At 38.0% G+C, this 26,152-nt stretch overlaps 1 protein-coding gene across 3 annotated transcripts in view; it reads left to right on the forward strand.

The window, feature by feature from the left end:
* Positions 1–26,152, forward strand: part of DNAI7 (dynein axonemal intermediate chain 7) — a 75,251-nt gene extending 49,099 nt beyond the window's left edge. For all 3 annotated transcript variants that reach the window (XM_065940275.1, XM_065940284.1, XM_065940266.1), the window contains 7 exons: positions 11,413–11,488; positions 12,562–12,722; positions 15,530–15,686; positions 19,075–19,289; positions 21,257–21,424; positions 24,659–24,772; positions 25,870–26,152. In XM_065940275.1, the coding sequence (XP_065796347.1) occupies positions 11,413–11,488; positions 12,562–12,722; positions 15,530–15,686; positions 19,075–19,289; positions 21,257–21,424; positions 24,659–24,772; positions 25,870–26,148 (1,170 nt within the window). In that variant the 3' untranslated portion in view covers positions 26,149–26,152. The remainder of the gene's footprint in view (positions 1–11,412; positions 11,489–12,561; positions 12,723–15,529; positions 15,687–19,074; positions 19,290–21,256; positions 21,425–24,658; positions 24,773–25,869) is intronic.

Below are 26,152 nucleotides of genomic sequence, written 5' to 3' on the forward strand. Positions count from 1 at the left end.
GCCTCAGCTACCCACTTCAGTATGGACGTTTTCCAACTTGCACGATGTGTAGGAGTTACTCAGTTAGCTTTTGGGTGTGTTTTTTTTTTCTTTTTTTTAAGAGAAAATTTTTCCATGTGCAGCTGTGGATGCAGTGTGTCTGTGGGAGGAGATGGCTTCCGGATCCTCCTACATCACCATCTTGGACTAGAACCTATAACTTTTATATGGAAAAATACCTAAGAGGCTTTCTCAAGATTTTTTTAAAGAATGAAACTATATTTGCAATGTCCTGTGCTGCGCTTAGTCACTCAGTCGTGTCCAACACTTTGTAACCCCATGGACTATCGCCCACCAGGCTCCTCTGTCCACAGAGCTTCTCCAAGTAAGAATACTGGAGTGGGTTGCCATGCCCTCCTCGAGGGGATCTTCCTAACCCAGGGATTGAACCCTGGTCTCCCGCAATTGCAGGTGGATTCTTCACTATCTGAACCAGGGAAAAAAATACTTATTTGTGAAATCATAGAACAAAATCTGACAGCCTGCTTAACTAAACAGTGGCTGTCTTGGGGTCAGGAGGAGAGGGAGTATGAGAAAGTTGGATGGTATGCATGTGCTCAGTCGCTCAGTTACGTCTGACTCTTTTCGGCTCCATGGACTGTAGACTGCCATACTCCCCTATCCGAGGAATTTTCCAGGCAAGAATACTGAAATGGATTGCCATTTCCTCCTCCAGCAGATCTTCCTGACTCAGGGATTGAAACCATGTCTCTTGCATCTCCTGCATTGGCAGGCAGATTCTTTACCCCTGCATCACCTGGGAACCCCCAGGATGGTATTACTACCAGTTATTTCTTACTCTCTTTACACTTATGTATTGTTTGACTTTTCAGTAAATAAGTACTGAACACACATTCCTTTCCTAATAAAAAATGAAACAATATATTGGGTTGGCCAAAAAGTTCATTTGGATTTTTCAGGAACATCATATGGCAAAACCCAAACGGTTTTGGCCAACCCAATATTTCCTTTTCCGTTTTTGGTTTTAGAAATGGAAAGTTCATGATAAGCCTCTGTTCATGACACTCTACTTGCTATTCTGTCCTTGTGGAATTCCCTTCCTCCCATCAACCTCATCCACTTTACCTAACATTTACTTGTCTTTTAAGATTTACATTTGTTGATAAAAAATTCAGTTAATGATTGAGTTAAGAGAAAAAAGAATTTTATTTGGGCCAATTTGATCATTATAACCTGGGAGACAGACTCTCAGAAGCTCTGAGAACTGTACCACTTGTTAGAAGTCAAGGCTAGTCACCTACATTTTGGAGGCAATGGATCGTACATCAAATGATACACTGACATTTTACATAAAGTTCACCAAAGATACATAATCTGGGTAAGTATGTACAAAGTGAGCAGTATATCACCATGACCCCTTGCATAATTGGGAAAGAATGCTAAACTTCAATAATTTACCTTACTGACCTCAGAAAAAGGGTAAAAACACTGATTTTTGTGGTAAGCATTCCCACGTTTCAGGAGGTCTGGCTAATGCATAACGCATATGCCCACTGTACAGTAGGGAGGGCCAGTGCAGGCAGGGAATATGTTATGCTTACATTTTCTTGTCCAGCTTTAAAATACAAATTTCATTCCATCACCTTCAATCTTACCTCCACAAAGTTCTCCCCTCATTGTGAGGCTAAATTAGATGTCTTTCTACTATGCTCCTATCCTTCTGTTTAATGATTAGAATTGTTAACTTAAACACTAAGTTATGATCTTAAGGATAAGAATATCTTGATAGACTTCACATTTATAGTAAGCACAGGTCCTAGTACGTGATAGGAATCAATAATGTTTTTTTTTAAGATTTTCTTCAGTTCAGTTCAGTTGCTCAGTTGTGTCCGACTCTTTGTGACCCCATGGACTGCAGCATGCCAGGCCTCCCTGTCCATCACCAATTCTGGGAGTTCACCCAAACTCATGTCCATTGAGTCGGTGATGCCATCCAACCATCTCATCCTCTGTCATCCCCTTCTCCTCTCACCTTCAATCATTCCCAGCATCAGGGTCTTCCAGTGAGTCAGTTCTTCGCATCAGGTGGCCAAAGTATTGGAGTTTCAGCTTCATCATCAGTCCTTCCAATGAACACCCAGGACTGATCTCCTTTAGGATGGACTGGTTGGATCTCCTTGCAGTCCAAGGGAGTCTCAAGAGTCTTCTCCAACACCACAGTTCAAAAGCATCAATTCTTCGGTGCTCAGCTTTCTCTATAGTCCAACTCTCACATCCATACATGACCACTGGAAAAACAATAGCCTTGACTAGATGGACCTTTGTTAACAAAGTAATGTCTCTGCTTTTGAATATACTGTCTAGGTTGGTCATAACTTTCCTTCTAAGGAGTAAGCATCTTTTAATTTCATGGCTGCAATCAACATCTGTAGTGATTTTGGAGCCCAGAAAAATAAAAGTTAGCCACTGTTTCCACTGTTTCCCCATCTATTTGCCATGAAGTGATGGGACCAGATGCCATGATCTTAGTTTTCTGAATGTTGAGCTTTAAGCCAACTTTTTCACTCTCCTCTTTCACATTCATCAAGAGGCTCTTTAGTTTTCTTCACTTTCTGCCATAAGGGTGGTGTCGTCTGCATATCTGAGGTTATTGATATTTCTCTCGGCAATCTTGGTTCCAGCTTGTGCTTCCTCCAGTCCAACATTTTCCATGATGTACTCTGCATATAAGTTAAATAAGCAGGGTGACAGTATACAGGCTTGACATGCTCCTTTTCCTATTTAGAACCAGTCTATTGTTCCATATCCATTTCTCACTGTTGCTTCCTGACCTGCATACAGGTTTCTCAAGAGGCAGGTCAGGTGGTCTGGTATTCCCATCTCTTTCAGAATTTTCCAGTTTATTGTGATCCACACAGTCAAAAGGCTTTGGCATAGTCAATAAAGCAGAAATAGATGTTTTTCTGAAACTCTTGTTTTTTCGATGATCCAGCGGATGTTGGCAATTTGGTCTCTGGTTCCTCTGCCTTATCTAAAACTAGCTTGAACATCTGGATTTCACAGTTCACATATTGCTGAAGCCTGGCTTGGAGAATTTTGAGCATTAGTTTACTAGCGTGTGAGATGAGTGCAATTGTAATGTGGACCAGTTTTAAAGTCTTTATTGAATTTGTTACAATACTGCTTCTATTTTTTATGTTTTGCTTTTTGGCCTCGAATCATGTGGGGTCCTAGCTGTCCGACCAGGGGTCAAACTTGCACCCCCTGCATTGTGAGGCGAAGTCTCAACCACTGGACTGCTAGCTGTTGTTCAGTCACTATGTTGTGTCTGGCTCTTTGCGACCCTATGGACTCTAGCATGCCAGGTTTCCCTGTTCTTCACTGCTTCCCGGAGTTTGCTCAAATTCATGAGCTCTGCTGTGCCAGGGCCACCCAAGATAGGTCATGGTAGAGAGTTCTGACAAGATGCGGTCCACTGGAGAAGCGAATGGCAAACCACTTCAGTGCTCTTGCCTTGAGAAGTCCATGAACAACATGAGAAGGACCATAAGGGAAGTTCCTAAATGTTTGTTGAATGGATGAAGGAATAAGCGAATGAATGGATGGTTAAGTGATTAAAAGTAGGCCCTAACTTGGTTTGTCGTGAACAACTTGTGTAAGAACACTTGCCATATGAAAGAAGTCAGCCAGAACCCACCTTAAGATTGTTCTGTGCATTGAAGGCACTTAATTAAGGCTCCATTCCAGTTGGCCATGCTGGAACCATTTGTGCTACTTTGGGGAATCTACAAGCTTGTCACCAGGAATTCTTGGGACCCTCTCCTCCGCAGTTGTGACCCCTGGAGTGATCTGCTATATGTACATGTGGTAACAGGAAAGTTTCACTTCCAACCTCACAGCAGCCTCAGAAGAAATGTGCTTCTTGCAGTCCAGCTGTAACTCAGAATGTGATGCAATATCTATGGATGGTGGTGAGGTTCGTATTCCTTTATGTTCAGAGCAACACAAACTATCCTAACCCTAAATTCACTCATAACACTGTTTTCTTGGTGTGGCAAAACACATTATAAAATTTAAACGCTGGCATATAAATTCATGAAACTTTAACTTATTTGTGTATGTGTACATGTGTTTGTGTGAATGTATGTAAATTGCAGGCTGCCTGTAAGATCAGTAGGCAGACTTACTGTGTTTGGCTTTAAAGGAAGAGATTTCTCTATTTTTAAAACTTTTTCTTTAGGATAAGTTGCTTATTTTTATAATTTTAGGTTGGCATATTTTAATCTACTACTGCATTTCTTTTTAATAAATAAATGCTAATAAGTAAATACTGTATCTTTTTAACAAATTTGGAGGCAGATTGCAAGGCAAATTTTAGTATAATAACATAGGAATTTATGGCCCCAAATTCCTGAATTATGCTTGATACATGATCTGATTATAAATACCAAGTGTTTAGTACTTTGTTAATTTAAAAATTAAATCTCTTAGATTTAGGAGATGGTCCAAATTATTTCTTTCTTTTTCATGGATCTATTAAGAATTATGCCACTAGAGGGCTCTGAATACCACATTTCAGTTCATTTACGTCTGTAGTAATACTAATACAATAATATTGTCAGTATTGGCTAATGCTGTCTTCCCAATGAACATATCTTAGAAAAATTTTAGAATAGCCCAGTTTAAGCATAGCACAGTATGAGAAATATTGCTTTTTTAAATAAAAAGAATAATTATCTTCAGAAATATTTTGGTGATCTAAGGGACATGCATGATAATATATGAACCTTTGAAATTTTTAAAGTTCGGATTAAGAATAACCTTTGGACTTCCCTAGTGGTCCAGTGGTTAAGAATTCACTTACCATTGCAGGGGACATGGGTTTGATCCCTGGTCTGGGAAGATTGCACATACCACAGGGTAGCTAAGCCCCCACACTGCCGCTAGAGAGTAGCCCCTCTTGTGCAACAGTGAAGACCAAATGCAACCACAAATAAATGGATAAAATAAAATTATTTTTAAAAGAATAGTCTTTGTCTTTAAGATACTCTAAACAGATTTAACATAAATGTGAGTAAGTATCTATTGTATATATCTAACATGAACTTCCGAGGTGGCGCTAGTGGTAAAGAATCAGCCTGCCGTTGCAGGAGACACAAGAGACCCAGGTTCGATCTCTGGGTTGGGAAGATCCCCTGGAGAAGGGAATGGCAGCCCACTCCAGTTTTCTTGCCTGGAAAATTCCATGGATAGAGGAGCCTGGCAGTCTACAGTTCATGGGGCCGCAAAAAGTTGTACATGACCAAGTGACTGAGCACACACACATATATTTAATATAAATATGAGTCTGTGTAATATGTAAAACATATATATGAAACATAAAATTTACTAATTATCTTCTATATGAAATTTGATTGAGGAGGAGAAGTGTAACAGTTACCATATATTCTGATATATGTAATGAGAGAGATTAGGCATAGGAGTTAAGAGAGAGAAATAAATCCAAAAAAGAAAAGAACAGAATTGAACAGATTGGAAGTCTTCTCTGATGAGATAGCATTTGAGCTAAATCTCTTGATAGGTATGGAGGAGTTTAGATGGAAAGGAAATTATTCTGCTCAGAGGAAAAATTGTGGAGAAATAGCCTTAGAGATTTGAGGACGTCTTGGCATCATCATGAATAGATTTAGAATCTACGAGAATAGCCCACATGAAAAAACCAACCTTTATCAGTCAACAACCTTCAGCTTCCCACAAATTTACTTGGACCACCCATTTACCTGGTCATAACTTGGACCTTGTTCTTATTTCTTTACTCACTCAGCAAATATTTTTTGAATGCCTACTTATATATGTTAGCACTATGTGGCCCTCAAGGTACAGTGGTGACGGGCAAATGAGATTCCTACTCTCATGATTTATAATACTTGCAAGTCAGGAGAAACCAACAAGTCAGAAAAAACTGGAGATAGCTGATATTAATAAATGCCATATGCAGAATTAAGCAGGAGGGTATGGTAGGAGGGTCTGGTAGTAGCTAAATTGGATAGTTACAGATGGCTTGTGTGATTAGTTCTTATTAAAGCTGAGACCCAAATGGCCAGAGGGAATCAGCTGTATAGTGACAAAGGTCATTAGACAGAAGTGAGGACCAGGAAGAAGGCCAGTGGACTGACGCAGAGTGGACAAGGAAGAAAGTGGGATGTGATGATGTGAGAGAGGAAAGCAGAAGCCAGGTGAAGCAGGGCTTTGCAGGCCAGGGGGAGAAGTTAAGATTTTACTGTAGATTCAGTGAGATGCCATTAGAGGGCTATTTAAGTAGGAGAGTGGCATGGTTCATGACTTAGAAAGGTTGTTCTGACCACTGTGCAGAGAACAAATTGTGAGGGCCTAACGTGGAAGCATGGTGCGTGTGTGTACAGTTTCAGTCCTGTCTGACTCTCTGCGACCACAAGGACTGTAGGGTCTCCTGCCTAGCAGGCAGATTCTTTACCATCTGAGTCACCAAGGAAGGCTTGCAGTTGGTAAAGAATCTGCCAGTGCAGGAAACTCAAGAGATACAGTTTCAGTCCCTGAGTTGGGAAGATCCCCTGGAGAAGGAAATAGCAACCCACTCCAGTATTCTTGCCTGGGAAATTCCATGGACAGTGGAGCCTGGCGGTCTTGGTGGGCTATAGTCCATGGGGTCGCAAAGAATTGGACACAACTGAGTGACAAACACTCACTTACCAACTGCGCCACCTGGAAAGCCCTAGAAACATGGTCAGTTCAGTTCAGTTCAGTCGCTTAGCATGTCCGACTCTTTGCAACTGTATGAACCACAGCACGCCAGGACTCCCTGTCCATCACCAACTCCCGGAGTCTACCCAAACTCATGTCCATTGAGTCAGTAATGTCATTCAGCCATCTCATCCTCTGTCGTCCCCTTCTCCTCCTGCCTTCAATCTTTCCCAGCATCAGGGTCTTTTCAAATGAGTCAGCTCTTCGCATCAGGTGGCCAAAGTATTGGAGTTTCAGCTTCAACATCAGTCCTTCCAATGAACACCCACGACTGATCTCCTTTAGGATGGACTGGTTGGATCTCCTTGTAGTCCAAGGGGCTCTCAAGAGTCTTCTCCAACACCACAGTTCAAAAGCATCAATTCTTCGGCACTCAGCTTTCTTTACAGTCCAACTCTCACATCCATACATGACTACTGGAAAAACCATAGCCTTGACTAGATGAACCTTTGTTGACAAAGTAATATCTCTGCTTTTTAATATGCTGTCTAGGTTGGTCATAACTTTCCTTCCAAGGAGTAAACATCTTTTAATTTCATAGCTGCAATCAACATCTGCAGTGATTTTGGAGCCCAGAAAAATAAAATCTGACACTGTTTCCACTGTATCCCAGGTTATTTGCCATGAAGTGATGGGACCGGATGCCATGATCTTAGTTTTTTTTGAATGTTGAGTTTTAAGCCAGCCTTTTCACTCTCCTCTTTCACTTTCATCAATAGGCTCTTCACTTCCTCTTCACTTTCTGCCATAAGGGTGGTGTCATCTGCGTATCTGAGGTTATTGATATTTCTCCTGGCAATCTTGATTCCAGCTTGTGCTTCCTCCAGTCCAACATTTTCCATGATGTACTCTGCGTATAAGTTAAATAAACAGGGTGACAATATACAGCCTTGACATACTCCTTTCCCAGTTTGGAACCAGTCTGTTGTTCCATGTCCAGTTCTAACTGTTGCTTCTTGACCTGCCTACACATTTCTCAGGAGGCAGGTCAGATGGTCTGGTATTCCCATCTCTTTAAGAATTTTCCATAGTTTGTTGTGATCTATACAAAGATTTGGCGTAATCAATAAAGCAGCAGTAGATGTTTTTCTGGGATTCTCTTGCTTTTTCTGTGATCCAACAGATGTTGGCAATTTGATCTCTGCTTCCTCTGCCTTTTCTAAATGTGTAAAGTAGGGTAGAATATAAATTTATTTTATTTCAGATCTTAGTGAGTGCTCTCAAAACACTTACCATATAAACCTAGGTTTTTCCTATTGATCTGAAATGCCATATGCTACATTCCCAAGTGGCTCCTGAGATCTATTTCTGGAATTTCTACTCAGCTTTCATGATCTTATTCATGATCCAAGTTATATTTTTATTCAAATTCAAGTTGCATACATATTAAAATAATTTCCACATTACAGTAACTGCACATTAATCAAGTTGCAATGAAAAATACTTTGCTAGTGTTCTATGAAGTTCTTCCATGTTAGAAGCCAATTCATAAACCAGTTGAACCAAGATGTCATTGAAAAAGTTATACTTTAACTACCGTCTCTGCTTCCTATTCTGTCCACATTTCCATGCAAACAGTTTTGAAAATGTTATTTTAAAAATAGACTTATTATAAATTTAGTGTAATTCAAAGAAAAACTCCACTTTGGTAATTGTTGAGACTTGACAAAACACTATGTATTAAAATTTAGCTATAAGAAAAAAGTATGCGGAAAATTTTCTGAAACAGTTATGTTGAAAGAGTACTTTTCTTTAGCAGATATAAACATGATGATAATGTGAAGAAAGAAACATTTTTTCCAGCTTCATTGCCAAGAAACAGAAGGAGCTTTTAGAATGTGTAAAATGCTGAAGGACTATAGGATCAATAAATGTGGTTTGGAGTTTACTTTTAGTGCAGGAGTATGTTCTAGCCCTGATGACAGGAAAACATTCTAGAATAGTTATCAAGATTCAGGAGCTTGCACCAGAGTGTAAATTGACCCATTGCTTCCATTCTCCAGAAGTCTAGCTTCAAAAAAGAGTCAATTAAGCTAAAGAATAACATAAAATTATAAAAATTGTGAATTATAGCGCAATATTTTGAGCTAAATACAAGATTATTCTATTATGTGATGAATGAGATGCTGATAAATTCCTGTTGTTGCATACTGAAGTACTGTGGTTATCAAGGTTCTGTTGAAAAGATATAAATTCTCTGGTCTCCCTGCCAGGTAGAAAACCAGTCTGATCTACATGCTGAAGAATTCTCAAATGTTTGAAACTGAATTGGAAAGCCTGACTCCCTTGGTGGTTTGATATCTTTTGATACTGTTGTCAGAGAAAATCTCCTTCCTGTAAGAAAGAAATGCAGATGGCTTTTTAATGGTAGAGAATATCAAAGTTCACCTAGATGTCCCATGGGCATCTCAAATTCAACATATCCACAATCAAATTTACTGCTTTTCCCCCCCAAACCAGTTCTTCCTTTTCTTGATAATTGTTACCACCATCTGTCTTATTACCTAAGCCAAGCATTTGAAAATCAGTTTTCTATATCCATTCTCCATCCAGGCTATGTTGATTTACTTCCTCATCATCTCTCATCTAAGCTCCTTCTAATGACCCTGATTGCATCTATCTTGACTTGTGCCCTGATCCTCTTACCTGGGACTTCCTACTCTGAATATTTATTTGTTTGTTTTATTTTATTGACTTATTCAGCTGTATCAGGTCTTAGCTGCATCATGTGGGATCTTTTCTTGCGGTGCTTGGACCCTCTAGTTGTGGCGCAGGCTCCGGAGCACACGGTCTCAGTAGCCACAGCACTTGGGCTTAGTTTCTCTGCATCATATGAGACCCTAGTTCCCTGACCAGGGATCCAACCCGTGTTCCCTGCAATGCAAGACAGACTGTCAACCACTGGACCAACAAGAAAGTCCCTGCATTCCCTACTCTTTACTAAGCGATACGTCATCATCTGGCCACCAGAAGAAACCCTTTCCAAAAGCATTTCTTCGTGTTACTTTCCTAGTAAGTCTTTTGGGTGCTCTCTTCTACACATGGAAGAAAATCTAATCTTTAGAGCGGCATCCAAGGCTCTCCACAAGTTGGACCTTGCCTCTCTCCAGCTTCAAATCTTTACCCTCCTAGTCTTTCTCATTCCAACCATACCTGACCATTTGGGGGTGTTTGGAACCCTCTGTTTTGCTTCATACCTTTCCTCCTTCACTCATACTTGTAATTCTCTCCCACCATTTTTGAGAAGACCTAATTATCTTTCAAGATTTAGTTCAAACTTTACCACCTTCCTGTAGTGTTTTCCACTTTTACCACCCACAGGCTGTTTTCCCACAGAATTAACCACTCTTCCTTTGCATTTCTCTTGTGGACCCCTTCCTGCACTATAGCACCCACTTTGTTTACTTGCTTCCCTAATAGACTGGCAGTTCCTTAAGCAAGGACCTTTCCTTTTTCTTTCTTTTTCCTCCTAGTATCTAGTGATGAATGTACAATTCAGGCACTCAGTGAAGCTTCATTGAATGAATGAGTTAGTAAGTGAGAAGTGTCAGGGGCTTGATGAAAAGGTTGGCAGAGAATGCATAGTATTAAAACTGGACAGGTGGTATTTGAGGGCAAATGAATTTTTCTGGATATAATCCTTCCTATTTGCAAATGTTAGCACACACATGCTGAAGTTTTATAGTAGCACTGCATTTATCTAGTAGTTTACAGTGTACACCATTCTTTACTTTTACTATTTTATTGGACCCTTAGACCAGTTATCTCCATAAGATTCAGTTCCCTTTTTGTAAAATGAAGATATAGCTTAGGATTGTTTACAAGAGGTATTATATGTCTAGTGCACAGATGCATACCAAATCAGTTGTTAGATCAGGGCCTTGTGACTGTAATGGTTAAATGACTTGCTTAAGTTCACAAAGGTAAGTTGATGGCGTGCATGTGTGCTGAGTCACTAAGTCATGTCTGATTCTTTGTGACCCCATGGACTGTAGCCTGCCAGGATCCTCTGTCCATGGGATTTTCCAGCAGGAATATTGGAGTGGGTTGCCATTTCTTACTCTGGGGGATCATCCTGACCTAGGGGTCAAACCCACATCTCCTGCATTGGCTGACAAATTCTTTACCACTGTGCCACATGGCATATTTAAATTCCTCTGTCCTCTTTTTGTAAATAGCATTCTGTTTTGCTATACCAGGATATAATAATATCTTCTAATTACTTAGAGCATGGCATCTTTAATTTTCTTGAGAGGCTTACCCAAAAACAGGCTTTGGAATTACTCAAAGAGTTTATTGCCAAAATCAAGCAAAGTCAAAAAGTTGGCTAAAACCAAAATGCCAATATAAATAATATTTGTATAGCTTGCATGGCTTCCTAGTCCCTCTGTTTTATGCTTGGGGGTTTTCCACAGAGAATCTGAGCAACTAGCTCCTGGCCTTGTGAGGTTTTGTGGAATTAATTTTTAAACTCTTATTTTTGAGTCCAGTTTAAGACCAGAGCGAGTGTCCATCTGGGGTCCTGGAATTCAGGTAGCAGAAACCTAGTGGGAACTAGAATAGGAGGAGAGTGAACCTGGGCTGGGCCGTGACACTGACAATCACCCCCATCTGTCCTTGTGTCCTCTGCAGTGTCCTGTCCAGGAGGAACCTGAAACCACAAAATATGAAATGGAGATGAGATTACTAAGTGAAACAGTTTCAGCAGGTATTCTTCTAAGTCACATTTTTAGAATTTAACTTGACTGGGATTTTCTGCTTACAAAAGAAACACAGGGATATTAGAAAATCAACTCAGATGTTGCAGAAGAATATTTAAAGTGAAAATTCTTCCTCATCTCTCTTCTGAGATAACCAGTGTTAACAATTCTTTCGAATTTGTTGTATTCTGTCTCTTTCTCTCTCTTTTTGATTTTAAATGAAACCATCATATTTTATGTTATATGATATGAATATTATATGAATTTCATATTATATGAATATCCTTATTCAGTTACTTTTTTTTCACCTAACAATATTTGTTATTGTACATACACACATGAAACACAGTACATACTCTCCTTAAATGAATAATATTCAACATTATTCTAAGTCAGAACACATTGGTAACCTTACTTTTTAAAGTATCTATGTAATGCCCTGGGAAATTATCATCTATTAATAAGGACTTAAATAAGGTTATTTCTAAATTTTTTTGTTATTACAAGTAATATTGCCTTAAACATTCATAAGCACACATACGAAGTTAGAAATTTCTTCACACTTTTGTATTTAGTCTTATCCTGGCAAATAACAGTTGGATACAGTTTTAAAATGTCAAGATGATAGTGATGTCTAATTTGCAGAACTTCTAGTTTGAGATTTATGTAATCTTTTTCATTAACTTTATCATTTTGCTTCTTTTCCAGAAACTCCTTAGGAATATATTTTTTATACAGTTCTTAGCATGGTTTTTATAACAGACTTCTTGTCCACCTCACTTTTTCGAATGCACTTTTGTGTCAACAGTCAACTAGGTTTATATCGTTATAACTTTTCTGTAATCCTTATGAGATAATTTACCTATGAAAAATATAGATGGAGCCCTCCCCTGCACCCTAACATTATGCATGCCTGTTCCCACTTTCAAGTGAATGATTTTGAATTAACCACATTCTGAAAATGTGTAGTTGCTAAATAAAAATTTTCTTTACCAGTATTAGAATGTTTTCATTTCCCTACTAAGAAAATACAGAAATGTTGTGGTCTATTTAGAAACTCAATCAATCTGATTAATTTCAGCACAGGAGTTGCTGTTAGAGAATGCTTGTGAAAAGCCCTATTTCCTTGAAGAAGATGAGGTTGATTTATGCCAGTTCACAACCCTGGGTGGAGTGTACCACTTGGATATTTTGGAGCTTCCTCCACAGTGTAAACCAATGAAGGGCTGGATGATTGTGGAAGTAGGTTGATTCTTGAATCAAAATTTATGGATAAAATAATTTCTCATGCTTTATCTGAAATGATTTAACATCTATTTAACCCTAAAATGATTTAACCCTACTAAACAAGCACAAATGCGGAAAATGTAATTTTAAGCTGTCTTGAATTTATGAATCAAAATAAGATACTAAAGGAGAGGAATCTGAAATAATAATGAATTTTAAAACTAGAATTCATACATGTTAACTTAATTGTAAACCTGTAACACTGTTTATATTATGCCAATTTGGCCGTAATAATGACAGTCATTTTCAGAGATCATCAAATTTTTTCTGTAAAGGGCCAGGTGGTAAATTTTTTCAGCTTTGTGAGCCGTACCAGCTTTGTTGCATCTCCTCAGCTCTGCCATTGTAACATTAAAATAGTCGTTGGTAAATGAATGGACATGGCTGTGTTCCAGTTAAACTTATTTTACAAAAACTGGTGGGGGCCAGATTTTCCAGAGACCATAGTTTGTGGATTCTAGTCTAAATCAGTGGTTCCCAGCATGTGGTCCCTCGACCAGAAGCATTAACATCATTGGCATCATCTGAGAATTTGCTAGAAATGCAAATTCATTGCCCCCACCTCAGTCCTACTGAATCAGAAAGTTTGGAGGTAAGACTCAGCAGTCTGTATTTTAGCAAGACACACCCCAAAGTTTGAGAACCACTGGTGTGTATCCTTGATATACAAGTGTGGTCCATGAACCTGCAGCATCTGTATCACCTGAGAACTTGTTAGAAATGCATCATTTGGGACTTTACCTCAGGTCCACTGAATCTGTGTATTAACTGCACATGAAAGTTTGAAAAGCACTGATGTGGGCAATGCCAATGATATTGATGCACAGATTGCACACATTGAGTAACAAGGATACTGATGGTAGCAGTTGTCAATCATTTTTCAAGGAGTTCTCTCTCTTGGTTCAGTGAGTAGTAACATTTGCACTAGTATTGACTTGATTTAACTTTTAGTGGCCTACACCCCAGATAATACCCAGTTATGGTAAAGAATCTGCTTGCAGTGCAGGAGACCTGGGTTCAATCCCTGGGTTGGGAAGATCCCCTGGAGAAAGGAATATTCTTGCCTGGAGAACTCCATGGACAGAGGAGCCTAGAAGAAGCCACAACTTCTTTATGCATAGGCATTCTTGAATTAGCGTAGTATTTATCTTTTTTTTTATTATCACCCCTCCAAGGAGCCTTTGTAGACTTTTTTCCTAACTGTCCCCCATAAAATATTAATACCACATGTATACTGTATAGCCACATATGTGCTGTATGTATATTTGTGTTTTATACCTAAAATAGTACAATTTTTTCATGACCCCTCTAAACTAATTTTTACCCTCTTAGGGATAACATTGCTGTTCCTTTCCCCTTCTCATAAATGAGAATGCAGTTATTAGGTTGACCCTGGAGAGATAATTTGGTTTGTAGCCCCTTTGAGGGGCTTCCCCAGGGACTCAGCAATAAAGAATCCACCATCAATGCACGAGACTCAGGAGACACAGGTTCGATCCCTGGGTCAGGAAGATTCCCTGGAAAAGGGCATGTCAACCCACTCCAGTATCCTTGCCTGGGATATCCCATGGACAGAGGAGCCTGGCGGGCTACAGTCCATAGGGTTGCAAAGAGTCGGACATAACTGAAGCGACTTAGCACGTAGCCACTTTGAAGAATCTATTTCAATCAGCCTTCCCTACCTCAGAAATACCTGAAGGGCAGAGTGGAGTTCAGAGAGACACCCTTTGGTGGAGGTAGGCTTTCAAAACTCTTTATCCATAGGAAGGTCTAAGCCTGAACTGGGAATTTCAAGGATGCATACAAAGATCTGGTGTTCCTGAATTTTTGTCCTGGTATCCTGATACTACTCTAGGCGCTCAATTGAGCCTAGAGTATTCTCCATCACACTTATTTTTCTCTCCTGCAATGAAGAGACCGTCCTCATTTTCTAAGTCCCTTTTAAATAATCTCACACTTCCTCTAGAAATTTTCCCCATCCAGTTTTTTCCTTTCTTTTGTAACATTTGTAATCTTCTTCCCTTTCCTAGATCCATTTCTGCTAAATTCTGATAATAGACAAATCTTCTTTATCCCACAGACATCTGCTCTTGGCTTAATTTACTTTCTCCCCCTCACCACCCCCCTACTTTTTAAGGATGTAATTGATATATAACACTGCATAAGGTGTGCAATATGATAATTTTTAATTAATTTCATTCATTTATTTCCACACTTCTCAAAAGGTTGCTTCTTATTCTTTCTGTCTTCACCCACACACCCTAACCAAGTTACTGGAACATGGGATTTGGGGTCCTATAGATCTACTGGGTTGGTCAAAAAAGTTTGTTCAGATCTTTCTATAAGATGTTAGGGGAAAACCCAAATGAACTTTTTGGCCAATCCAATACTTTTGGCTTCTGGTGCCTTCTTGAAGTCATTTTGTAATCTTTGGCACATTAATTGATTTTTCTAAGTCCCAGTTATCTTCTCTGTTCAATATATATCTCATAGAATTATTGGAGAAATAAAATGAATAGTTAAGTCCCAGCCAGCTTAGAATCTGACCCATAGGAGGGTTCTGAATTACATTCAAATGTAGTGATTTTTTCCCCTCAATCATTATCTTTAATTTTGTTGTGACATTTTGTTAGTCAATCTGTAGTGAAATGTGACCAAACTGCAGTGTTTATTTAACATATATAGCTTACTCTGCAATATATATATCATAAACTATTACCAGTCAGCTTCTAACTTAGTATTTTCTTGGTCATTTTTAAAAGATACTCAAAGAGGGATTACAGAAATATACATATCCTCCAGAAACTACAGAAGACCTTGAAACAGAAAATGTTTTTCCACCCATAGAGGTCATGCTTGAAGTTCACGAGAATGTAATCTTCTTTGAGAATCCTATGGTTGCAAGGTGGGATGCTGAAGGTACAATGATGACTTAACCAGCTTTGATGATTATGTAATGAAAAGAGGTATAATAATATAAATCCTTAAATCAAAATAGGAATGGAGAATGTAAACTGAGTTTCTAATCATACATATTTCTATGCCAATTCTAGAGTCTTTGTTTCCTTTTGATGGAAATGAATAGGGATGTTTTTTAAACAAAAGGAAATGAGTAAAAATATCAAATAGTATAGCAAATCAAAAACAAATGAAAAGCCTACTCTCTCTTGAAATGGACAAATAATTCAGATTGGGGTGATTAAAATTTGATTATTTTAATGTTAATGATTTATCAATTGCAAAGCTTATTACAACCAGGTGCTGAGGATGGGAGTCTTCCCAGGTGGCTCAGTGGTAAAGAGCCTGCCTGCCAAGCAGGAGACACAGATTCAATCCCTAGGGTGGGAAGGACCCTGGAGAAGGAAATGGCAACCTACTCCAGTGTTCTTGCCTGGGAAATCCCATGGACAGAGGAGACTGGCAGGCTACAGTCCATGGGTTCGCAGAGTTGGACACGACTTAGCAACTAAACAACAGCTGAGGATGGGGAGTGGAAAATGGGAAGCCTGAGAAAGAGGAAAACCAACTACTATATGCCTCTATAACTTTTAACTATTGAACCATGGGAAATTATTGCTTATTCAAATTGTTAAATATCAATAAATCAGAAGTGTTAACAAATACAAGTTAATGATTCGCAAATTATTAACAAATACCTGATTTGGGGTTGGCAGGCTAAACTTTGAAAGGTCTTGGTCTTGTGAATTAATGTGTGCAAATCTGGGGACTCTTAGATGAAAGTTGAATAGCTTTGTTTTTAAAGTTGGTGAATTATTCTACAGCCAAATATTTATTTCTGAAAAGGTTTGCATACTAGATAACAGGTCTAGATAATAAGATAACTAAAGCACAGAGCTATTACTTTAGTTATGGGAGCAGAGAATTTAGACTATTTTGTACTTCGAATTTTTCTATGGTTGCTATAACACACCACATTTTTGCTTATATAGATATAACCACAAGATGTTTAGTGTAGAAATAATTTATGTTTTAAAAACAGTATATTTCTATCAATACATTAAACTATACAATATATCAACATGAACATTGGGTACTTTTTTCCTTTCATGTTGCTTTAGAGATTTCACTTTTCCTTTCCTTTAACAGTAACATTCCTAAATATTTACTTATCAAATTAAACTTAGACAAGATCAGTTATCCTACCTGATTCAGGGAAATATAACAAGTAAAATTTGACTCTAACTGCAGTAATTATATGGCAGTAATCAACCACTCCATGGTTTCACTGGTAAAGAATCCACCTGCCAATGCAGAAGACTTGGTTTCAATCCCTCATACAGGAAGATGCCCTGGAGAAGGAATGGCAACCCACTCCAGTATTCTTGCCAGGAGAACCCCATGGACAGAGGAGCTTGGCAGGCTACAGTCCATGGGGTCACCAGGAGTTAGACACGACTTAGCGACTAAACAACAACAACTAAACAGCAATTTTTATGGTTACAAATTAAAATAATTTTGTAAATGTAAAAACAAAAAGATGAATTATATATAAATTAGTTTTCTAATATAATTATTTATTATATTGAATTCAAGAGTCAAAAATAGAACTAATATAACATCGCAAAGCAGCTATACACCAATTTTAAAAAGGTTTTTTAAAAAAGTAGGTGTATGGAGATGAAAACTAGAGAGAGATGGGAATGACAGCTGAGGTTGGGACTTACTTAATTACTTATTACTTTATTAATTATCCAAGATAATTCTCATTAGGAGGATGGCCTCAATAGGAGGAGAGTTTAAGAGCGTAGGGACAATATTATATATTCCTACTATTGTTTATTGAATGCTTTAAAATTAATGCCTAAAAGTGTTTTATTTCTTTTTTCCAGTAAATTTTCAAATTAATACATGCCAAATTTTTTTTTTAAAAATTAAGTAAAAAATTGCCAGTGGAACCTTTCATATGAGAAGACAAGAAAGCCAAGTGGAAATGAAGAGGGTGTTCTAGAAAAAGAATGATTCATTCATTTCATAAAACGCTAAACAATAAGAAAGACAGAGATAAATGAGACATAATTCCTTCTTCCAGGAATTTTCAAAGTTGTAGGAGAGGCAGACAGGGAAAGACGACATACACAAGGGGCTAGAGTAGTAAGGGGCTATGTAATAGATGAAAGTGCTACGGAGCAGAACAGTGACTGGCTCCCATCTGGAGTGTTAAGGACAGCTTCTCCTAGGATAGAATATTGAGCAGGTCCTTAAGAGACGAAGAGACCGTTAATGTAGTATATCCTGTGTGGGCGTAAGTCTTCATTCCTCTTGGGTATATTGGTAGGAGTGGAATTGCTGGGTTGAAGAGTAAATTGATGTTCCACTGTTTAAAAACTGCCAAGTTGTTTTTCAAAGGAGCTATAATCACAACACAAGGTTCCCCATTTCTCCATATTCTTGCCACTATTTGTTATTACCTATTTTTTTTATTAGAACCACCCTAGTGGGTATGAAATGTTTTTTCATAGTTTTAATTTGTATTTCCCTAATGAGTGGTAATGTTGAGCATCTTTTTTTATGCATTTATTATACTTTCATGTAGTTTCTTTGATGAAATGTTTATTCAAATCTTTTGCCCATTTTTAAGTTGTGTTGTGTTTTATTATTGAGTTGTAAGAGACACAAAAGACCACCTATTATATAATTGTGTTTAATGAAAGTTAAGAAAAGGCAAATCTTTAAGTATATTAATAGCTTCCTGGGGCTGGTGATACAAATGGGAATCTGTGTCTATAATGGACAAAAGAGATCTTACTGGGAGGATAATAATATTCTAAAACTGAATGGTGGCGATGATTGCAAAACTGGGTAAATTTACTAAGAATAATTGTATACTCAAGATAGGAGAATTTTAAAGTTCTCTAAAAAGAAAGATGAAGAGAGGTTCTCTAATAGAGGAAGGAAATGTTCTTTAGGAAGAAAGAACTGCATGTGCAAGGCTTATGGGTATATGATGTTGTTGGGGAAGAAAAGAAAAGTGTGACTGGAAAGAAGTCTGAGAAGTAGCAAAGAAGGAAGCCAGAAATGAGAGTCAGAGCTTCATTCTGAAAGTCTTGTGACCATGCTGAGGGATCTGGACTTGATCCTGTAGACAGGAAGAAACTCCAGTGAAGATGGTTTGTTGTTGTGATCCTATTCTCAGTGTGAAAAATCAATTTATACATATTGAAGTTAGTGGAGTGGTTTCATTCATCTTATTTTTGCAGAGGAAAAAATGGAACTAATGTCTTATTAATCCTAATTAATAAGGTAATTAATCCTAATTAATTAATCCTTATTGATCCTAATTATAAAGGTAAACACTGGAAAACTGATGGCATCAGCAACGTGTCTTACAAATCAGAAGAGAGACTTATAACATTCAACCTGGAAACTTTTTGTCCTGTTACCTTAATTCAAGATGCCCATATTAATATGCCATTCCAGTCATGGGAGCTAATACCACTTGATGTGAATAAAGTACTTCTGACTGTGACTACAGTATTTACTGAACTTCAAATACAAATTAAGGTAAACCGCTGTTATAGAAAGTCATACCAAAGAGTTAAATCTCTTCGATGACTATAAGAGTGTGTGTCAAAACAGTCAGTCACTAACGATTTACATATTGAAATATGTCTTTTATAAATATATTGAAAATATACCTTTAGCTGTAGTTTCTACATAAAATATTGAGTATATAGGAAATAACATGTAAAAGTAAAGTATAAGTTTGTGCCCTAAAGTTACTAGGAATAGAGCAATTGGTGGAACTCAGTATGGTTGTAGTATGACTTTCAGAGTTTTTGGTCCACTCTAAAGAGGCTTCCTAATCTTATCACAGGAAGATAGCACCCAGCCATTTGAAATCCCTGTTGAGTAACTCCATTGCTACAGAGTCTGACTCTATGATTTCAATACCTGTAGACCATGAAATTTTTGTACCTTATTTTATGTTCCTGGTTATGTTCCAGTGTCTCCTAGTTTGTAGTCTATGGGAACTTGAATAGAATTTGTATCCTACTATTGTGTGAAAATTGTATAACTGTTAATTATGTTGAATTGGTTCATGATGCTTTTCAGGCCTACTATATCCTTCTACTTTTCTATTCTATTAATTTTTAAGAGTTTGATATTGAAACTCCAACTAAAAATATTAATTTATCTACTTTAAAAAAATAACTGTAACATATGGTAGAACAATATGTAACTTTGTTCTGTATTTTCCAAATCTTCTCTAAATGTTATTATACTTTCATAATTAAAAAAAAAATTACAGAGTCTGAAATTTAAAGACACAATAAGTAGATTTAGTGGTTGCCTGAGGCTGAAGTGGGGAATAAATATAAATAGGCATAAGGGATTTCACTGAGGGGATGAAAATGTTCTAAAACTAATTTATGGTGATAGTTGCACCAGTCAGTAAAGTTACCAAAAAAAAAAAAAAAAAAATCAGTTAACTGTGTACTTGAAATGGATGAATTTTATGATATGTAAAATATACCTCACGAAAGTTGTTTTAAAAAAGAGATTTTTTTTAAAGATATAACCTGAAATTCTTTATGAATGTGGCAGGAAAGCTAGAAGATCATCAAACTTGTTTTTTAAGGTCAGAGGAGAGATGTGAACTCTGTACACCTTCAGATTACCACCTTGCAAATTTTAAAACTGGATAATAATTTTGAATTATGTTAAAATTTTATACATGTAAAAAATTATGATCTTTAAAAGTTGCAACATGGTTGCTATCAAATAGCTCTTTTACTTCAACAGGAGCACATGCAGTATTCTTAGATCATAACTTATAAAGTAGATGACCAGAGAGATCCTTGGATTGCTCAGATGAGCCTGAGAAGAGTTGATAAACTAGTTAAGGTAATGTGGAAGCTTTGAGGTGGACCTTTTGGATCAAGCCTAAAATATGTCTGTCCTGCATTCTTTTTAATATAGGATAATACAGGATTTTCTAAAAGAAAGAAAAAATAGTTGCTGTTGTTCATTCACTAAGTTGTGTCCACCTCTTTGCAACCCCAAGAACTGCAACACGCCCTGTCCTTCACTATCTCCTGGAGTTTGCTCAAACTCATATATATCGAGTCAGTGATGCCATTCAACTATCTCATCCTCTGTCCCCCCTTTCTCCTCCTGCCCTCAATCTTTTCCAGTGACTTGGCCCTTCATGTCAAGTGGCCAAAGTACTAGAGCTTCAGCTTCAGTCCTTCCAATGAATATTCAGGATTGATTTCCTTTAGGATTGACTGGTTTGATCTCTGTGCTGTCCAAGAGACACTCAAGAATATTCTCCAACACCATAGTTGAAAAGCATCAGTTCTTCAGCACTCAGCCTTCTTTATGGTCCAACTGTCACATCTGTACATGACTCCTAGAAAAACCATAGTTTTGTATAAAGAACCTAACAGCTGGACCTGGAATGATAATGAGGTAATAATTTCTTTAACTTACTTATATAAAAGCTTCTTTTTTCTTATTGAAACTAGGAAAACCTCTGCATGTTAGCTTCAATCAAAGTAAATAACAAAAAGCATCCCTCTATTTTGGAAGAAAAGTGGATGACTCCTGTTTCTTTCATTACTGCTTTGAAAAATGCTGGATTGAATATCTTCCCTACTGGACACTCTCATCTTTATGTTGTTATAAACTATAAGGTAAGAATGAATCCTTCCAAGTTGAATGTGATGGACATTTAGAATGTTAGCAAGTGTTACATTTTATAAATCTTAAGGTACACCAATGAGTTTTCTATATTCACTTACATGAGATTATAGTTAGAAAGGAAGGAGTAAATAGCAAGACTAGAAATCCAGTGATTTCTGGTGAAAAAGCTGGCTTAAAACTCAAATTAAGATCATGGCAACCAGTCCCATCATTTCATGGCAAATAGATGGGGAAACAATGGAAACAGTGAGAGACTTTCTTTTCTTGGACTTGAAAATCACTGCAGATGGTGACTGCAGCCATGAAATTAAAAGACTCTTGCTCCTTGGAAGAAAAGCTATGAGCAACCTAGACAGCATGTTAAAAAGCAGAGATGTTACTTGGCTGACAAAGGTCCATCAGATCAAAGCTATGGTTTTTCCAGTAGTCAAGTATGGATGAGAGTTGGACTATAAAGAAAGCTGTGCTGAAGAATTGATGCTTTTGAACTGTGGTGTTGGAGAAGACTCTTGGAGAGTCCCGTGGACTGCAAGGAGATCCAACCAGTCAATCCTAAAGGAAGTCAGTCCTGAATATTCATTGGAAGGGCTGATGCTGAAGCTGAAACTCCAATACTTTGGCCACATTATGCAAAAAACTGACTCATTTGAAAAGACCTGATGCTGGGGAAGATTGAAGGCAGGAGGAGAAGGGGACGACAGAGGATGAGATGGTTGGATGGCATCACCGACTCGATAGACATGAGTTTGAGCAAGCTCCGGGAATTGGTGATGGACAAGGAAGCCTGGCGTGCTGCAGTCCATGGGGTCGCAAAGAGTCAGACATGACTGAGCGACTGAACTAAACTGAGAAATCTAGGGTTCTCTCAAATGTAATATTCCGTAGAACGATCTTCATATTGACACATGGGGCACAACCACAGTTGTTCAGTTTAGTTCAAAGGTAGTCTGGGCTACATCCCATTTTGTATGCTTTCTTTCTTCTTCCAGAGTGCATATATGGAAGATTTCTGAAAAGAGTAAATGACTCAGCAGTTTCCCAAATGTGATAAATCAGGTGAAATTAAATACATACAAGGACCACCGATCCTTAAAACCCACTTCCTTCTACTTCACGGAGCCTTCCTGTCTGCATATTGCTTCATGTAACTCATAAGTTGAGTTAAATGAGATCCTTCCATGTTAAACTCTGAGCTCCTTGAGGGTGGTGACCATTCCTTAATCAACTTTGGTTCTTCTAGCACCAACCCTATTCCCAGAATACAGTAGATGTTTATCAAACATTTATGATACATATATGAAGAGAGTGACTTCTAATCATGAAAGGTGTTTTGGGCAGAAGAATTATAAACTCAAGAACAGATTTATCATATACCAGAAAATAACAATATGGGTAGACACATACTGGAAATAATCACATTATAAGAGTGTATACATGTATGCATAGTGGAAAAGATCCCACTTCAGTTTTAGTAACTCAAGTTGCCAGTTACTCTACAAATGCTGAATGTCATATACTAGTCATCTTTTCAGGATATTGTATTCAAGAATTTTTTTCTGAACACTTATATTCCAGACATTGTTTTAGATGCATAGGAAACATTAGTGAATAAAACAAAGGTCTCTGCCCTGGTGGAGCTTACATTCTAGAATAGAGGGAGGCAGACATCAACAACAAACGTAATAAATCATATGAATGAAAGAAAAGGTGCAATATCAACTATGGTGTAGGGGGAGGGGTGCTCAATAAGAAGGTAATATTTGAGGAAAGCTTCAGGGTGGGGAATTTAGCCAAGTTGCCATCTCTGGAAGGATATCAGCTTCTAGCTGGAGAGAACAGTAGAAGGACAGTGGGGGGAAATAGTCCAGAGGGCGTGGTCTGATGTATCTGAGGATGGGAGGACCAGCAATAAGAATGGAGCAGCAAGGAGGCTGGAGCACCCAGAGCAAAGGGAAAAGAATAGGGGATAAAGTCAGAGAGAGTATGGGGGATGTGAACAGCCAACTAATTGAAAAAGACCCTGATGCTGGGAAAGATTGAGGGCAGGAAGAGAAGGAGACAACAGAAGATGAGACGGTTGGATGGCATTGTCGACTTAATGGACGTGAGTCTGAGCAAAATCCAGGAGATGGTGTAGGACAGGGGAGCCCGGCATACTGGGGTTGCAATGATGGGGTTGCAAAGAGTTGGACAGAGCTGAGAGGCTGAACAACAGTGGGGGCTATAAGAGCACAGAGGCCCCGGGGAGCACTGTTAGGACCCTGGGTTCTGCTCTGGAAGGGGAAGCCATTGCCCCATTTTGAGAAAGAAGTCATGAGTCTGACTTATTTTTTATATTTGAATTTTATTTTTTTTCTTAAAAATTTTTTTTAAATTGATGTATATTTTATCTACAATGTTGTGTTAGTTTCTATTGTATAGCAGTGTGAGTCAGTCATACATACATATACATAACCCACTCTTTTCAGATTCTTTTCTCATATAGGTCATTACAGAGTATTGCGTAGAGTGCCCTGTGCTATATAGCAGGTCTTTATTAGTTGTCTATTATATATGTGAAAGTGAAGTTGCTCAGTCATGTCCAACTCTTTGTGACCCCATGGACTGTAGCCCACAAGGCTCCTCCATCCATGGAATTTTCTAGGCAAGAGTACTGGAGTGGGTTGCCACTTCCTTCTCCAGGGGATCTTCCCAACCCAGAGATCGAACCTGGGTCTCCCGCATTGCGGGCAGACGCTTTACTGTCTGAGCCGCCAGGGAAGCCCATGTGGCCTCCTCGGTGGCTCAACTGGTGAAGAATCTGCCCGCAATGTGGGAAACCTGGGTTCGATCCCTGGGTTGGGAAGATGCCCTGGAGAAGGGAAAGGCTACCCACTCCAGTATTCTGGCCCAGAGAATTCCATGGACTATTTTATATGTAGTACTGTGTATATGTCAATCCCAACCTCCCAATTCATCCCTCCCCTACCTCTCCTCCTTGGTAAGCATAAGTTTGCTTTCTCTATCTGTGACTCTATTTCTGTTTTATAAATTAGTTCATTTGTCCCATTTTTTTAGATTCTGTTGATAAGTGATATATGATATTTATCTTTCTCTGACTTACCTCATGTGACTTACATTTTAAATGGATCTGGTTTGAGAACAGATTAGACTGTAGGAGTTCAAGGGTGGAAGGGAGACTTGAGAGGCTCTGTGATCAACCTTATTTGTTTTTATACTGACAGCATCCTTCGGTAGAAGTGAAAGCTTATCGTCAAATGGCCCTGTTAAGTTCTGCTTTTGCATTTTGTTGGAGTAAGTGGAATACAGTATGTGATTCTAAGAAAACTATATTTCAGGTATAGTATGCAAAACCCCTTAAACTTTTGGCTTCCAAAAGAAGATAAAGTACTCAAAAACTAAATGAATGTAGACCATATTTTCTCCTTTTAAAAAGGTGAAAAAATTAAAATTCAAAATGGAGTTGGCAAACTTTCTTTCATTTTGCCAAAAATATAAAACCAAACCATGTAAAGGTCATGCCTTTGTTGTCCATTATGGTATCAAATGCTCTTGATTTTAGGCTGGGGACCTCTTTACATCAACTGAAGAACACATGTAAGCCTTTCATGTGAATATATCTATGATTCATGAACTTTCTCCTCTGAGAGTAACCTTCTGGGCACATTTCCTACAGTCTGCTAAAGAAGTTATCAGATTTTGCAAGCTGACTGATGAATATTTTAGCATAAATGAGCTACCATATTTATTTATCTTGTTCACTGTGCATTTCTTCCATTAGAATACAAGCTCCTCGAAGACAAGGTTTTATTGTTATGATTATTATTTATTCATGTTTGGTTAATTTTTATTTTTTTGTTGTTGTTGTTATATCCCCAGGACCTGAAACAATACTTGTCACTTGAAGGCATTCAATAAATATTTTTTAAAGAATATATTTTGATAAGCTCCATAAACACTAAGATATAAACAGTTTCATGCTTTTTTAAAAAATGGGGCATTAAGAATGTTTCTTTTTATCTTAGCAATTTGGGAAACTCAAGCCCTTCAAATATTGGGTTGGCCAAAAAAATTGTTCACAATTTTTGTGACCATCGTATGGAAAAACTTTGGTCACCTGATGCGAAGATCTGACTCATTGGAAAAGACCCTGATGCTGGGAAAGATTTAGAAAAGAAGGAGAAGGGAGTGATAGAGGATGAGATGCTTGGATGCCATCACTGACTCAATGGACATGAGTTTGAGAAGCTTCAGGAGATGGTGAAGGACAGGGAAGCCTGGTGTGCTGGAGTTATTGGGTTATGAATAGTTGGACATGACTTAGCCCCTGAACAACAACAACAAACAAAGTAACATACTCAACTGTCAAAATACCTAATAAAAGAGGAACTATTAACAGATTTCTCTAATTTTTTTCTTTCTTTTTTTTTTTTAGGTGAGGGAACACCTTCTTAAAGACGAATCCATTCAAAATCCTAACTGGACCCTTTTAATGTTTAGTGGTAATAGGGCACAAAGTCTCAAGATCAATGAATCCAGTGATGCATTTTCTGAAGTCCTTAAAGAAGAAACTGAATTTCATTCCACTTTATATCACATGGTGAAGGATTTTGCCTCTCAGGAAGCAATGAGGGAAGTCAGGCGTTCCAACTGCCAGTTTGTGGACTGTGTATGCCACATGCTACTCTCAACTAGGTTACTCAGCTATTCTTAAATCC

Source organism: Muntiacus reevesi, chromosome 1 (genome assembly GCF_963930625.1).
Source record: "Muntiacus reevesi chromosome 1, mMunRee1.1, whole genome shotgun sequence".
Lineage (NCBI taxonomy): Eukaryota > Metazoa > Chordata > Mammalia > Artiodactyla > Cervidae > Muntiacus > Muntiacus reevesi.